Consider the following 17,689-nt stretch of genomic DNA (forward strand, 5'->3'; position numbering starts at 1 on the left):
AAATCAACATTCACATTGCCCAAGACCTTCACAAATAACTGCAACAGTTCATACATAAACATATTTTGCTTTTTAATTCAGCCTGATATGAATTACACATGATAAAAGAGAGGATCATCTTAGAGTTATGCAATAACCTCCCTTCCCTTTATATAAACACCCCGTCACAGACAGTTTCTACATCATCCTAAAAACAGAGGCCTCGGTACATGCTAGAGTTCACCTGAGGTTTGGGTTCAGATTTTGTAACGTCCTTTTCATATTTCCATTTGACATGTATTCTTTTCCTGTTGTAGCAGTTGCAAAGCCGTCCTTAAATATTCAAAAGTGGTATCATGGGAATGTCGCAAGCAGAGAGTAGTTCAGGTGGAAAAAATTGCCAACATCAGGGAAAAATAGGTCAGAAATATAAAATAAAATAAAAAAACGTTAATATTAAAAAGCTGAGCTTTATTTTTCCTGCGCTGTCAGAATGGCATCCTTTGAGATGATTGATATTACAAAAAAAGGAATGACAATTCAAATGAAATATTACTGCATATTATCTGCACACTGAAACAAACATTGAGCCGTCAGCTGAATTAATTCCCAATAAATCTGAAAACGTTGTTCTTTGTGATGTTGCAGAACGAAACACATTTAAGTACAAAGCAACATAATGCAAATGGTGTTGAAACAACATAATTCTGACCAAAAACAGGCTCAAATTTTGTTCCCAGCACCAATTGAGACAAATGAATCTGAAACTAGTTGTAGCAACAAGAATCCTTGCCTCTACACACACACACACACACACACAAAAACTAGTGTTCATATCAAATCGAATTGACAAAGTGCAAATTATTTTAGTTTACATTACACTTCTTAACAAGAGTCCAAGGTGAATCTCGCAAAGCCTTTCGAGAACATGTCGGGTTGTGTTTCACCCCAAAATCAAACAAAATAAATATTTTGATTAAAGAAAGTGAAGCCTATTTTAGGACCATTATGAGTTTTTACATTTTAACAATTACATTGTGACAAGCACATTCTGTAAAGCAATATGCAATAAAAAATTAACTATCACAGTAATGAGAATCATTATTGAGAATAAAAAAAGGTAAAACGCCTGGACATGTTAATGAAAATTTGGTAAATGCAAAAAAAAGAAAAGAAAAAAAAAGTATTTATTGTTTAAGGGTAAATTGTGACCTGGACATAATTTTGCGATATTCACGTTGTAATGAATATTTATTTATTTTAGGATATACAAATGAGTTAAAGCAATTTTCTTCCCCCCCCTCACCCCCTCATCTGTTTTAAATATGTTCCGCATTCCTCCCCTTGTTTCTGCATTCCTCCACTCCTCCTGTTTTTATTACCCAGCCTTAAATTCCCACTTTCCTGTCCCTTGTCCTTCAACATGTCGTTTAAATAAAAGTAATGCCATGCTGATAGGTTTGCCATGTCGTAAAAATTTCTTTCATTCACTTCCACCTCTTCCCCCCTTCACATCGTCATTAAGATCGTCCCTGTGAATGTTAATGAATAAAATATATATTACATTTGTCATTAAATAGTTTTGTCTCTTGCGCGGTCTGCATGCATTAGGAACGCAGGGGCAGCCTGAGGACGGGGGGAGGAGAAGGCCATGTTGTCGTGCGAACAGTTGGGTCATGTGATAACGGTCACGTCTGCGATACAAACTCGCTCCTTTGGTCCACAAGTACACTGTTCTGTGCTTTCACATTAACCAGAACAGTCCAGACTATGAAACTCCAGTGTGTTTGAGAGTGTGTGTGCATATGTATGTATGTATGCATGTATGTGTGTGGGGTCAGTTTTCACTGGGGTTTTGAAGCAAATCACTGAAGCTTCGTTCCCAGCTTTCGTTGTCGGTTTCTGTGCGAGAAGACAAAAGAAGAATGTAAGCAAAAGGTTAAGGCGGCACTTTCCACAAGATAGTTTTACACATCTGTCTTATTTTAAATATCAAAATCTATCTGTTACAAACGTTTCATGCAAACTTTTACTGATTTTCCCGCTAATAAAGAAATGGAACCTTCCATTGAAATTGTGACACACAGGAAGTGACATCATTTGGACCTTTTTTTTCTACAGCATAGCAGGATGACGAGTATCATCAATCTCGTTTTAGTGTTGACTGCATTCATCAAGCTCACCCAGTCAAGCCTCTTACTAATTTTATTTTGCAAAAATTATCAAAAAAAAACAAACAAAAATTTCTTCAGTTTATGTGAGTTTATTAAAAACATTTGGTCCCAAACTAGCTAGACCCTACTAACATCATTTAGGGTGTATTCACACCTGCCTTGTTTGGTTCGATTGAATCGAACTCTAGTTCGTTTACCCCCTTGGTGCGGACCTTTTGGGCAGGTGTGAATACAGCAATCGAACTCGGGTGCGGACCAAACAACCGAACCGAGACCCAGCTGAAGAGGTGGTCTCGGTACGGTTCCAAACGAACTCTGGTACGGTTCGTTTACGGTGTGAACATGAACCGACCCAATTGCAAGAAAGCACTGCGCCTTTGAGTTAACAGGCTTCCGTAGTCGGAGTTGCGTTATGGGAAAGGGATCTGTTGTAGCCTACTACATTCCATTCCGGCGCGCTGTCTGGCCACACGATACTGTTGCGCGTCTTTCTGCGCGTCGTATGTGCATCATTGGAATGGAATGAATGAATGAATGAGTGACAGGGCTCTCAAGTGTCACACATTGAGCGTGACAGTCACTCATTTCGGTCTTTTGTCACGCTCTCCCGCCACACATTGTATTTCTCACGCTGAAAAACTATTTGTAATATATTTAATATGCCGCAGCGCCCAAAACTCTGGCCGCGCCGCTCACACTGTGGAACCGGCAGGAATCAAGCGCGTCTCCTCTGGTGTTGTTAGCCAATCAGAAAATAGCACTATTGTATCTGGGTAAGATTTAACGCAACAACCAATGACACCGCGTCGGCACGACACACGTGTGGTTTTGTTTACAAATTTTGGTTCACTTGCAAAAAGAGCAGTGTGAAAGCGAACCGTACCAAAAAAAAACAACAATTTTTTTATTTGGTCCGGACCAAAGCAAGTGAACTATCGGACTTTCCTGGTGTGAATACACCCTTAGATTAAATCGGCAACCTTGTAACTCATTTTTAAATTTAAATTGTATTATTTTATGAATTAAACTACTGTTTACAAGTTTGGTGCTGGGAAGATTTTTTACTGTTTTCTGCTCATCAAGGTTTTATTTATTTGATAAAAAATAAAGTAAAAATTTTAATATTGTGAAATATTTCTATTTGAATTTATCGTAAAATGTAATTTATTCCTGTGATAGAAGTTTTTTTTGGTAACAGAGATTAGTTTTTTTTTTCAAGATTCTTTGATGAACAAAGTTCAAAAAAACTATTTATTTGAAATATAACTTTTGTGCAACATTGTAAATTTCTTTACTGTCACTATTTAATTTTATGTTTAAACTGTTTAAGACATGTCCCAAATTAGTCCGCGATATTGAAAACGTCAAAAAAAGTAATGAAAATAAAACCGCTCATATTTAGTTTGACCTCTCTGACAAGAACATTATGTGAAGGTTATGCACAACTCCTGTCAATAAATCTTTTTTTTTTTAGACTTTTAAGTCTTATTTCATGGAAAGTGTCAGAAAGGCCCTCAATTTGATATTTGGCAGTAGACGCAGCAGGTGAATTTACCTGGCTTCTGATCTGGTTACTGTGTATTCAAACCACAGGATGTTGGGAATGAGACTTGTATCTCTCACCAGAAAAAACTCTGAGATAGGCCTGAGAAAAGAAGGAGAAACCCATCATGATAGTGAAACAGAGCTCTGTGTATAAATTCAGGATATGAACACCTGTGTGTGTGCTTGCATCATTACCAGGCTGCCATCTTGGGAAAGAGTGGCGTTAGCACCTCTTGGGTGATAAAAAACCAAACCACTCCCATCACCAAACCAGCCACACCCCCATAAATCACCTGACTCCAGGTGTGGTACAGGAGGTAGACTCTATGAACACATGGGACAACATATGCAACGCATCAATAATACTCCAACACTACAAAGAACAAAGATCCTGCACTCACTTACAAAAAAAAAAACATTACCTGCTGTATGAAACAGACAGAGCCACGGCCATTAGAATGATGGACAGTATATGCCGCCATAACAATTCAACACACCTGGCATTGTTCGTCTGATGCATTCTGGGAAATGAAAGATCAAATTAGACATTTTATTTTGATTTTATTAAAATTTCAAGAGATTCAGCTGTGCACGTTACACTGTGGTAAAATGCACATGAAAAAATAAATAAATACCACTACCATTGGAAGACAAAAAGTCTTGCCCAACTGATGGTTTAAATATTTAAAACTTTCCATATGTGTTAATAATTAGTTACTTTTTCAAGACTAACACAATAATGCATTGAGGGCTCCAGATTAACATAGGAGCACAAGCAGACAATTTAGGGGTACACCTTAAATCGACATGCAAAGCAATTATTCACATTAGAGCTTTGAAGTGCTGGAAAAAGTTGTGTGAAGCCATTGAAAAGTGCATGAATTTCACTCTCAAAAGGTTGTACGAACCCTGAAAAATTCAGCTATTTCTGCCACAATACCATGGTTACAGTTATCATTACTACATTAAATTAATGGTGATTTGTGGATTGAAAAGCCTTCTATAACTTGTTCGTGCATGGCCGAATGTTTCTCCTGGTATCCACATCAGCATGGTTTGATCTGATATGGTTTATAACAGAATTCTGCGGCGATTTAAATGCGTCTCACTAGATCTCACTGCGATGTTTAATGCAGCAGCGAATTCAAGTGCTTTTCTCACTGGATCTCCCAGGGCTGTGCCGTGTGATCGAGATCGGCCCGTTAGTAAACCCGTTCTGCATTGTGCTTCTAGAGTAGCATTATGATACAGCTTGTGTCAAAATGATTTATGACACTATGATTGATGTTGACCTCTTGACCTTTTTTGCCCAGCCCCTGGACCAGGGCGGTGTCGGCTTTGACCTCGGTTATAATTAGAGTTGGGGTACTCTAACTCGAGTCCAATTTTGAATGAACTCGGACTTGTCACGCACTCGGATGATTTTGTAATCGGACTTGACACGGACTCAGACATTTTAGACTCGGAAAAATGTCCGAGTCCAGTCGAGTCCGGGCACTGGAGGACACAATCTTATTAAAAAACGAAACAAAACTACTTGTGTTGTTTCCGCATTGAGCATTAGCCAATCACAGACATGTATATTAAGCCCATGAACACAGTGCCAAATCAGAGGCATTTTAGAGTCAACATGCGGAGAATTCGCTTAAAATGTATGTTCAGAATCAGCACGAGCTTTATCCTTTCGCAAATCCCCTCATAAACAAAGTCTTGACGCGATATGAGAGATTCACTGCGCAGTGTGGACAACTTCAGTGTTTATGACAGGGTTTTAGGGAGAGTGCAGAACGCGGTAAGTAAGTGATGGCTTAAAGGGAGCGCTATTGACAATCTAAATAATAGTTTTGTTTATCATGCTTCTAGAGGACCAGTGGTTACGTTCACACTGTAAGTTATAAAGAGTGATAAATGCATTTAAATGTGGGAGTGAATCCGCTAAATTTTAGTCCTGCGAATCTTGAAATTGCGATGATTGACATAGTAACCATAGCAACATGAGAGGGTGATAACCATAGCAACATTTTGGCATCTAATAATTTTATGATTTTTGTTACATATACACTTTAGTCATAAGTTTACATACACCTTTCAGAACCTCCAAAATGTAATTTTTTATTAATTTATTAATAAGAATGATCATAAAAACATTGTTTCTATTTAGTACTGCACTGAAAAAGCTTTTTTACGTAACAGATGTTTAATAGCCTAGTCCACAACGACAAAATACAAGACAAATTACTTGATTGTAATATTTGTGTCATTACCTGAATGATCCACAACTTTTTTTTCTTCTTTTTTTTTTAATGGTTTTTCATGAGGAAAAATCCTCCAGCTCCTGCACATTCTTTGCTTTTCCAGCATCTTCTGCATATTTGACTCCTTACTAGCAGTGACTATGATTGTGAGATCCATCTTTTTGCACTGGTGACAACTGAGGGACTCATAAACAACTTACAAACCCTGCAAACATTTAGTGGTCCTCAAGAAGTCCATTAAGGATGGAACTGGATGTAAATTGATCTTATTTTGTTGTAAAAATTATATTAATTTAGTCCTGCCCTTCAGAGGCTAAAAAAGATATTAGCATGTAAAACAAAATAAGAAAAAATTAAACATCACAATCATCTTGCTCAAAAGTTTACCCCTGGCTCTTAATGCATCATGTTGCATTCTTGAGCATTACCTTGCAGATTCTGAAAGATGTTCAAAAACAAGAGAGGGAGATTCTTCTGGGGTGATCCCATGAAAAAGTTTGTCTTGAGTGAATATTTAATAAACACGTCTTGATTCAAAGCATGATCTTACTTTAAACTTTAAATAAAAAGCGGTCATGTGTTATCATACTACTATGGTGTGCCTGGACTCGACATCTGACATTGTCGTATAGCCATGATCTAGTATTGCATTATCAAGTTGTATATGATTTTACCTTTCTTGTACCTTCCGAACTGGCCGTTATCAGAGAGAAAACATACAGGGTGAAAACCCTTTACTGAAAATCGGTTATCTACTCAAAAATATGTAGAAGTTTAAAATGTTACCATATGTTGAGTGAAATACATATTGTCTGTTGGTCACATGAACAGTCTTTTGGGAAAGCTGATGACACTAGCGGGAAGAATCCCCTTTAACCCCGACGATTTTGGAGGGCGTTTAAGATCCTACAAGGTAGCCTTTAATTTCAGTTTTGTTATTTACAAAACAAAATTTTTCAAACGAGTGAATCTGCACATGAGAGGTCTTCAGAAGCCGGGATAACGGGTCCCTGAGAATATTTAATTGCGCCTAAAAACCAAAGATTAAGCCAAATCACTACCTGGCATGTCCACATCAGACTCTGAAGGATTGCGGGGAAAAAACAAAACTATATATATATATATATATATATATATATATATACACACACACATACTGTTAAAACCTAGTGTACAATATGTAAGGCGACACCGGCATGGAGGGGTCCAGGTCATCGCTAGGACACGCTTGGCTGGTCCGGGGTCGGGGCAAAAAAGGTCAAGAGGTCACCCCAGGTCAAGAGGTCACCATCAATCATAGGGTCATATATCATTCTGACACAAGCTGGATCATAATACTACTGTCTAGTATTGGACCGTGCTGATAAATGTTCCACATTGCAAAGCTCTTTTGATGTTTTCATGGCATTTTATGCTTCTCAGATGCAACAGAAATGGCAGCTCGTATCAGTTGGGCAACATGGTGGTGGAACCAGTGCAACTTCTAACAAAATGAAGTCGCACCGGCAGGAAAAAAGGTCGCAAAATTGGACCAACTGGTCCAGTCTGGAACCCTGGCATTTAAAAGCAACACTTCCCAACATTGAGCTGAACAAAGAAAGCTTGTTCAGTGTGTTAGTCATTGTAAATATTTCTTGTTTTTTCCTTTCACACATCAACAACAAAATATCAACAACGTATAACTTAGTTATTCAATATTGATTATTCAAGACTAATGACTAATATATACACACATATACATACAATGATTTCTGAAGGATCATGTGACACTAAAGACTAAAGTAACGATTCTAAAAATGCAGCTTTGATCACGGGAAATTACCGTTTTTCTATATTCAAATAAAAACAGCCATTTTAAATTGTAATAATATTACACAATTTTACTGTTTTTACCGGGTTTTATTTAATGTCAATTCTTTTCATTTTAGTAAAATGTTTTAAATAAAAATTAATTTCTTACCTTAAATAAAGAAAAAGAAAAAAGTATACAACAAAAAACCAGATGAACTGAGAGTGACTGGAAGGCATCCCGTACTCTGTCGTGACTGCGCTGTGACCTGTTAATGAGACACGACAGACAATTCAGTAACTCACAAAACATTAGGCATGTGCACAAGTAATCGACTAGCTGGGTACCAGTTATGCACCAACATGTCTAGTAATGAAGAGTTATGGTCAAACATCCCTACATTTATAGCAAAACAAAAATGAGCATAGTTATAAGAAACTATATAATATCTTAAACTAAAGACATTTAAAAAAAAAAAAACATTTGTTACTTGAAACAAACAAATAACTAAAAAACTTAGCCGATTTTCATCTCATTTTTGTTTAGTTTAACTTGAAGTACTTAAAACTAAATATACTAAAACTTTATAGATTTACCCTTTACAAAGTTTCGTACTATTCTAAAGTAATAAAAAAGTTTTTTTTATAAATGTGTACATATATTTATACTACAGGGCTGTTGAATACTTGATTCTGATTGGTTGAAAAATTTTACTACTGAGCATTGGTACCATTTGTGTCACACACTTTTTTTGCCGGTCAAATGCAGTCGGGCGCCGCATGATTAACATTGCGCAACATCAGCATCACGCGTGCACACGGAATGCACATGTAGGAAACCTCGTTAATCAATGAGTGCATTCACACCACAGGAGCGTCGCGTGCGCAGCAGTGAAGAGGGAGTTTCAGCACTGAGTCTATTTTTGCTGCGCTCCTCGCGCTCAATTTAAGTGATTCTTTAGCCGGTCTGGACATGTGGCAGATGAGAGAACAACTGTTTGCAAAATAAAACTTGCCACTGATGTACAAGTGATTGCAATAGGCCTGTGTGTGTGTGTGTCTGTGTGTGTGTGTTTTGAGAAACATCTTTATAGCCTGCTGCAAGGCTATATTTATTTTATTTTTATTTGCTATTTATATATTATTTTATTGCCATTACCTGTTTTCATACAGAAGTTTAGTTTCCTACATAAGTAAATATATCACTTTTTGTTTTAGTTGAATATATGGAAATGAAAATGGTTCTTCCAAACCATAACACTGCACTTAGATGAATTTCCCACACCAGGAGTAATAATTTATAAGTTCCATTTTATTTAATTTGTTCAAAAAATGTTCTATGTTCTAAGTAAAATATTCTATTAAAGAAAAGATAGAAAATAAATTTGTGTTTGCTGTAAAGTGGTTCGAAAAAACGAAATCAGAATCGGCTAAAATCGCTATCGGCAGGCCAAACTCATGAAAAATCGGAATCAGCCTAGAAAATTGTAATCGGTGCATCTCTGAAGCTAATCTACAAAAGCTGTGTCCATACCTGGAAATTATTCAAATCAAATTCTATACTTTTTCAAACTGCATAAGAACCCTGTCAGAGCCTTACACAGAACAGAGCATTTTAAAAATGAAACGTGTACATTTTATAATTTCCTTTAATATGCATTCTCAATGGCAGCAGTTGTACAGTACTGTGTCATTGGACCCATGGACTATTCGACCATCCACAGAGTCCATGAGTGTCTGTCATAGGGCTGGGCGATAAATTGATTTTATCGATTAACTAAAATGTGTAGTTTACGCCGATTATTTTGAATGAAAATCGGTTTTCTCTTTAACAACCGCCGACACTCCCATCTAGGCTCCCGTAGTTCCGACCGGGCTCAGCGCTTGCCATGATAGAGATACACAAACAACATGGCAAATGAGCAAGACCGCGGCAGCAGAAGCACACCCGTCGAAAACATTTAGGCTACAAGCTGAATCTGCAGGGCTGCCAACTCTCACGAGTTCGCTGCGAGAGACGCAATTCTGTCACTTTTTACACGCTCTCACGCCACACATCCATTTTCTCAGGACACTGACACCGACAGACAAGACAGAGCAGGTTACTATCGATATGAAACAGATTCTCAGCTTTCAGATTCTGTCAATTTTATTACAAAATTCAAAGAATAAACACTGTTTTGGCGCTTGTAAATGTGACGCTGGCAGATCTCAGTTCAAGCGGCACGTGAACCGAACATCTGTTACTCTTTACTACCAACTTACCGAAATGTAATAAAATCGATCGATCAGTGTTTTTCAACCGCGGAAAGATGTCCATAAAACAACTGGAGAACAACATATGTCACGTAACGTTACATTTACCTCAGGATGGCTTTTAATGACCCATAGGACGCATGTTAGTTAGACGCATTGTAAAATAAAAAACGCATTATATTTAATTTGAGTTAGTTTTAACCTTTAATAATACCAGCTAACAGGGCTCTCTGTATGTTTACAGCATTAGGTGATTTTTTTTTTTGGGAGAACAATTAACACATTAACGTATCTACTGTACCTATTTATCCAAAGGAATTTATATTGAATCAAGATCAGAATCAAATCACAAGAATTGAAATTCTGAAATTTGTGTTAAGCAATAATAAAAACAGTAGCATACCAGTAAACTTAATAAAATTATGTTTAGTTACCAAATAATTTGACAATCACAATACACTTATTGTGATGCAAGTTTTTTTTTTTTTTTTTTTTACACATCCCCCCAATCCCAATACACCCATTTTATTTGATGTTACATTTTCATTGTTTTCAAAGACAGGGCCTGTCCTCTTGTCTTTTTGGCTTGTTGTTTCTGATTGCACTTTAATTGAGATCAAATCCCAGAAGGGAATATTAAAACAAAATAAAGTTAAAACTTGTTTTGAACAATTTCTTTGTCATCTGCAGATTGATTTTAAGTAGGGAGAGAAAAAAAATCAATTTAAATCGCAAATCGAATTTGTGAAAAAAATCGGGGATTTTCTTAGGCCATATCGCCCAGCCCTAGTCTGAAATGACATCGCCTATGTTGGCAACATGATTATTATTCACTAGGATTCAGGTAAAAAGGTTGCAGGTCAAGCCCAAGGATTGGTCCATGAACTACCCATTGTGTCTTTAAGCACGGTCTCATATAGTATAACTTGTGTCTATTGGCATTAAGTCTGGTCCAGTTTTTCAGGCTATTCTGGCCAAGAACCGCCTACTCAGACCGTCTGGCCGACATGTAAATTAATAAAGCAGTTTGTTTTGTTTTTGCAATTCGTTTGTGGTGGGAAAAAATTCCCAGGGCAGTCTACATACAGAACACAAAGCTTCAAACTAAACTCTGATTGCCCTTCAAAGATACTACAGGTGGATGGATACTAATTGTTAATTGATAACGTTATGTTGACGGAAGGCAAAAGGCGCCTGGACAGTCTGTGGCGTGCAGCTGTGCGCATAACAGAGACACATGATGGTTGAATGAAAAATCCAACCGGCAGCCTCTGCATTAAAATCTAGCGTAACTTTGGCTTCTACGAAGTTGAAGGGAAAAAGGACTTGGACAAGAGCCACACTTTATGCAAGTAGGGCTCCAGATGGGCGACAAGAAGCTACACTGGTGTAACCACCACATTGTCCAATTGAAAAGAGCTGCAACTTCTGTTACGTACGATAAACATCAAACGGCAAACAAAACGAAAGTTAAACGAAACCGTGCTATTCGTTTGAAACGTTCCGCACAACGCGAGCTCAGAACAAGTTTACTCGTAGGCCGATCTCAAACACGTGACACTTATTACACAGCGCTGGGAGATCCAGCAAGAAAGCACTTGAAGAATTCTGTTAAAAAACAACACGTCAGATCAAACAGCGTTGACGTGGAAACCAAGAAAACCTTAAAAGCTTCCACCCAACTCGGAAAAGGCAAAGGAAATTACAAATTCTATCGCAACATTTATTGCCAAATCACTTCCATTTGTTTAATTAATAAAATATATTGGAAGTAAATTCATGATGGATCATTACAAATACTTTGCTTTAAAGTACCAAGTAGTCACACTTAATAGATAATAGATCCTGTTCTCCGGATAAATTTGTGTTAAACAAAAAAAACAAAACACCAGATATTTCTATACTGACTCTGTGTAAACCTTGCCATATGAAATAAGTCAGAAAAAAAATATTCTTTGAAATCGAACCGTTTATTGAACCTTTTTTTGAGGTTCACAAATTACAAATTTATTTTTTTGCGTGTATGTTTTTGTTGAGCCATAAAAGCCTGATGAATCAAACATGACACTCATATAGTATGATATATAGTGGGAATAAGGAGCTTATACTCAAAGAGGGGGAAAAAAACTACATTTTGCCCGAACTGAGCAACTCACTTTTGTTGCCAGCTATTTTTACAATAATGGCTGTATGTTGAGTTATTTTCAGAGGACAGTAAATATATACTGCTATACAAGCAGCACATTGACTAAAAATCTATAAAGATTTCACAGCAAGAAGTTACATGAACAACAAGCTGAAGGTGGACGTTTTTAAAATTATACTAAAATGCCTTTTACTTGCTAAAAAAGTATAAACTATCGATCAGACGACAGAAGGCATGTAGTAGATTGTGTGCGATGTTGGTAGTTTCATGTTGGTAATTTAGACTTAATTTTTAGGCCTTAGAATTTTGCATATCAAAAAGAATACAGTAGGCTTTATAAGGTTAACGTTTAGTTTTCATGTTACCCAGATGCTAAGAGTCAAATGATCATATGTTTATTAAACTAATGTGGTTCTGTATGTTTAAAAAAACAACACGCTGACTCTTCTTACCCCCACATGGTCGAGGCTCCCGTAGAATGTGTTTGAGCAGCCAGTTTAGCCCCTCATTCATGATCAAACCCCCAAAAAAAGAGATCTGAGAGAGAGAAAAAACAAACACAAAGGTATAAAAGTGGAGAACAAGTTGGTATGTTGTTTGGGATTTGACCCAATACCCTGCTGGTTGGTGACATCATGTGACTCACCGTATGTAGTTCTCTCTTAAAGACGATCAGAGTGACGAATCCGACGAGGATCGCTATGGGCAGCAGGCTCATGCAGGCTAACACCTGCCCCGTCAGATCACCTGGACAAACAAACAGGTTAAGATTCTGCATTTAGAGTCCTACTTTGCACACCGAGTGTCAAAACAAACTGTTCAGAATAGTGCATTGCCTTACTACTCTTCCATTTAATCAAAATGTCATAACTGGATTTTTCAGTGAAAACGACACACTTACCAGTGGTAGACCCCATGGGAGTGCAAGCTTGTGTTCATTTACTTTTAAAGGGATTGTTCACCCAAAAATTCTTTCCAAACCCTTAAGACTTTTGTTAATCTTCAGAACACAAATGAAGATCTTAATGAAATTGAGAGATTTCTGTTCCTCCATTGACAGCAACGCAACTACCACTTTGACGCTTAAAGTTCATAAAGAGATTGTAAAACTAATCCATATGACTTGAGCGGTTTAGACAAAACATTTTGAAGAGACTTGATCGCTTTATATGATGAACAGATTGAATTTAGGCTTTTATTCACATATAACATTGATCACTGAACAAACAGCTCAACCGAACCTGCTTGACACACGAGAATGAACTTCATTGGTTCTTCCAGAAGCTCAAAAGTGCTGCGTAACACGAGAATGAACCTCATAGGTTCTTGTGTGTCAAGAAAGTTAGGTTGAGATTCTGTTTATTTTCGGTGATAAAAGTTTATATGTGAACAAAAGCAGAAATTAAATCTGTTCATCATATAGTCTCTTCAGAAAATTTGGATTAAACCACTCAATTCATACGGATTAGTTTTACAATCTCTTTAATAACTTTTTGAAGTGTCAAAGTGGTATTTGCCTAGACTGATGATAAAGGGAGAATTATCTCTAAGATTTCATTAAAAATATCTTTATTTGTGTTTCGAAGATAAATAAAAGTCTTACGGGTTTTGGAACTACATGAAGGTGAGGAATTAATGACAGAATTTTAACATTTGGGTGAACAAGTGCATATCCACTTCTCAACATCCAATCAATGATCGATACATTTTTTTTCTTTTAAAATACGATGTTGTTAAACTCAGATGTCACAAAATTAAAGAAACTTTGTACTGTTGCTACTTTCATCACAACTTTAATGCCAAAACACCATTATACAAATGTATTTTAATGAACGTATAGATTATTTATTATTTAATAATTAGACAGTTATTCAACTTTGTGCTAGATACATTAAACTATTGTCTTTCATTCACTTTTAGATTATTCTTGCATTAATAAGACATTACCAATAGTTAATTATAGGAATTATTATACAGAAATTTTAAGTAATAATGGCTTTGCTTAACATTTTAGGTGTTAACACATGACATATCAGAGGTCTGAGAAAATTGTTCACATGTTTTAATTAATAGTGTTATTTTTATATATATATATATATATATATATATATATATATAGTTATATATATAGTTATATAGTTATATAGTTACATTTTACGCTTTTTACAAGTAGTAAACTCATAATTCAACATTCTGTGAACTAATTCAAATATGATTATGACATCACAAGCATGAGCTAATGGACATTTCTAATTAACTATACACTAAAGGTTATTCCATACATGGCAAAAAATTGTATTTAAAAAAATTGCTGGTGACCAAGCATAAAGCACTAAAAGTGGGACATTTAAAAATTGAGATAAAGCTAGCCTAAATGTGCAGTTTGCAATGTTGGCCACGTGTGTGTGTGTGTGTGTGTGTGTGTGTGTGTGTGTGTGTGTGTGTGTGTGTGTGTATGCATATATCATTGCATTTGCCAAACAACACACTCTCGTGCACCATGCATTACATTTTCATATACAAACACATCAAACTATGTGACCGGAGTTTAAAACACAGTAGACGTTCGTTGTTTTCTTCATGTTCCGCATCAATTCTCTATGGCATTAACATCGTATATTTCCGACTTGCTTTGACAATGTTCCAGCGTTTTGGGGTCAGCTTATATATTTCCAAACTAAGGGAGACCCTCACAGACGACAGGACCCAGAAAGGGTGTGATGCAACCGGGAATTAACTGGATTAACCAAACAGAGCCACGAGTATTACCAGAAACTTACAACAGCAGCTGTGTTTGAATTAGACGCAGTCACCTGCCTATAATGCTAGTATTGATCACTGGATTATCGAATCTACCTTAAATTAGATTTTATTAATAGTTTTAGTTTTATTAATAAGCCGTCAATATTACTGAGAAACACTCCCAGTGTGGTGTACTACTGAGCGTACAGGACCACAGCGCATGAGCACTAAACAAGTGCACTATTTGGCAGCAGGCTCTCCGTTCCCTGCAGAGCAAGCGCACTATTTGGCAACCCAGCCCTGGCCGTGTCCATTCAGCTGCTTGATGTTCCACAGAAGTCGCGGCACGAATAAAATGGCCTACGATGATATGAACGGCTTTGCGGGGAGAACAACAATTTAAAAATGTTCTTACCAGCCGGATACTCTACGTGGGTTAAGGATATCGACCGCCATCGAGGTGGTGCCGAGCACTGCTCTTCCGACGCCATCTTACCCGGACACCGGGCATTGGTCGTCGACCAATCACGATGAAACGCCCCGACGCGTTCGACCAATCAGATTCACCGGACGCTGCTACGAGGCACGGGCATTCACCAAGCGCATTCTAAAAAAGAAAAAAAAATCTGCACGGGAACAGCCGTCCAATCAGAGGCGGGTTGTTAAGAGCATGGGCCAATCCGAGGACGTTTGGTTGGACAAATGAAAATTGGATTTATTAAAATGAAAGAAGAAAAATTAAGTGAATGAGGAAATCCTTTTCAATTTATATCAACTATGTGAAGGCAGCCGCCAGCGCCACACACTCACTCTGGCCCATTACATGTATGTTGATATGCAAAATCTGAGGAAAAAGTCAAATATTCAGGGATTTTCCCCTTCATTTTAACATGGTGTTACATGACCCACCGTTAACTAAATAAAACACGACTTTACTCCCTTGATGTCACCCGCTACAATGGAAATAAACTAAATTTGTTCACTAAAGTCATTGATGTTCCCTCAGGATTTTTTAATGGGTTTTTGATTAGAATTTTGTTTTTGTATATGAATAAAATAAGGTCTGTGGTTACCATTACTTGAAGACACTTTCACATTTTTCTACATCAACAAAGTACACTTAGCCATAATTCAAACTTACTGCTCAAACATATTCTGCTAAGAAATGCCACAACTCTCAAGGATGTGAGTTTACCACGTTTGATTAATTGGACAACCGTTGTAGTCCTTGTATAGCTAATAGAAATCTTATGGTTAATTCAAATATCGCATAAATGCTCAGACTAGTTAGAAATGCTTTGAGCTTCAATAAAACTGCAGAAGTCTGAAGGCCCTTTCAGGCACAAATAAACTAAATTTTTTAAAAAGCATTGGATCAAAGGTCATATTCAATAGGTTTCTTCTAGTGACCACTGTTTCAGAAGTGGTCAGAAGATAAATAGGATTTGATTTGTCAGTAATGACACGTTTAAAAGACAGATAGAAAAAAAGAAAGACTTTATGTTGGCTAGGGAAGGCAAAATGACAATACAGTTTTCAATAATAAACCAATACAATGATTGTAACGCCATTAATTTGTAAGAACAAAAAGGCATTTGAAGAACATAAAAACACACAACCAAGAAAAGTTTCAAGGAAATAAAAACACAAGTTGTTTCCACCATGCGGTTCGTCCTCTTTGGCCATCATTAGACACAATTATAACATATTAGACATAAAACAGTGTTGTTGAATTATCTGGGTGCAGAATACAGCAGTGAAATAACAACCCCGTTCAATAAAAACATTCCCATACAATTCCATATAGACACTGTCATTTCTCTTCTACTTGGTGCTTTGTTTTGATTGAGTTAATATATGAGAAACAGCACATCAATTGGAGCAATCAGGAACTGTACCATAACTTAAAATACAAATCAGAGCATATGTTACTGTCAGTCAGTAACTCTTTTAGCACAATAGTGAATCTTTAATAATCACATCAAATATCAATAATCTTTAGAAGGATCAATGCGACCAAAATGGGAGACAGACACAAGTAACAATTATAAAGAATAGAGATGTAGCAGCGCAGATCGAAACATTATTTCATGAGGTCTTCTTCCAAACCACATGCAACAGATTAAACCCTGTGTTGGAAAGTTTATTCATTAAAACCCCTTGGAATGATATGAAATCAAGCATTTTCCATCTCAATTATATGCCTTCATTCTGGACTTGCTGCACTAAGTTTCAAACATGAAAATAAAATCAATCTTCCGTTTTTGTAGAAAACCATATTTAACAGTAAAATTTCAGGTGCACAATCTTGGTTATCCAATGAACAATAATTAATATCAAAGGAATAAAGATGAGTTTGGCAAGAATTATATCTTTGCATCTAAGTTGGTGCAAATGGTTTTGAGTCACAAAAAAGTATTATTTTAATTCAAGCAGTGCAGAGATCTAATAGCATGAATGCACGTGTGTATTTAATAAAGACAAATAAAAATATATCCATAAAAACAGAGGCACAAGACAACGAACCCCTCATAACCCTGATTTTGACCTCTCAAGTATATCATTTATACTATATATAAATAAGGTATTTTTCCATTATTTTTATGAGAAAAAAAAACATATCCATTCACGTTTGCACCTTTAAATAGATTTTCATTTCAGTTTTCATATAAATTATAAATCTGTCCAACAAGATTAAATTCAAAAGGAAAACAGAAAACAAATATTACAAATGCACTACATAAGCTACTTAACAACTGTATATTTTGATAAAAATAGAGAAAATTAACATCTGCATCTTTTTT

At 36.5% G+C, this 17,689-nt stretch overlaps 1 protein-coding gene across 1 annotated transcript; it reads right to left on the reverse strand.

The window, feature by feature from the left end:
• Positions 1–51: 51 nt before the first annotated feature.
• Positions 52–15,494, reverse strand: dolpp1 (dolichyldiphosphatase 1). Its single transcript, XM_077194507.1, has 8 exons — positions 15,301–15,494; positions 12,790–12,890; positions 12,596–12,680; positions 7,914–8,010; positions 4,121–4,219; positions 3,894–4,022; positions 3,709–3,798; positions 52–1,881 (listed from the first exon to the last, which is right to left on the reverse strand). Exons 1-8 carry the CDS (start codon positions 15,374–15,376, stop codon positions 1,845–1,847), a joined length of 714 nt encoding a protein of 237 aa, XP_077050622.1. The 5' UTR covers positions 15,377–15,494; the 3' UTR covers positions 52–1,844.
• Positions 15,495–17,689: the final 2,195 nt, after the last annotated feature.

Source organism: Siphateles boraxobius, unplaced genomic scaffold (genome assembly GCF_051911475.1).
Source record: "Siphateles boraxobius isolate OS27281-9 unplaced genomic scaffold, OSU_SipBor_1 11, whole genome shotgun sequence".
Taxonomy (NCBI): Eukaryota; Metazoa; Chordata; class Actinopteri; order Cypriniformes; family Leuciscidae; genus Siphateles; species Siphateles boraxobius.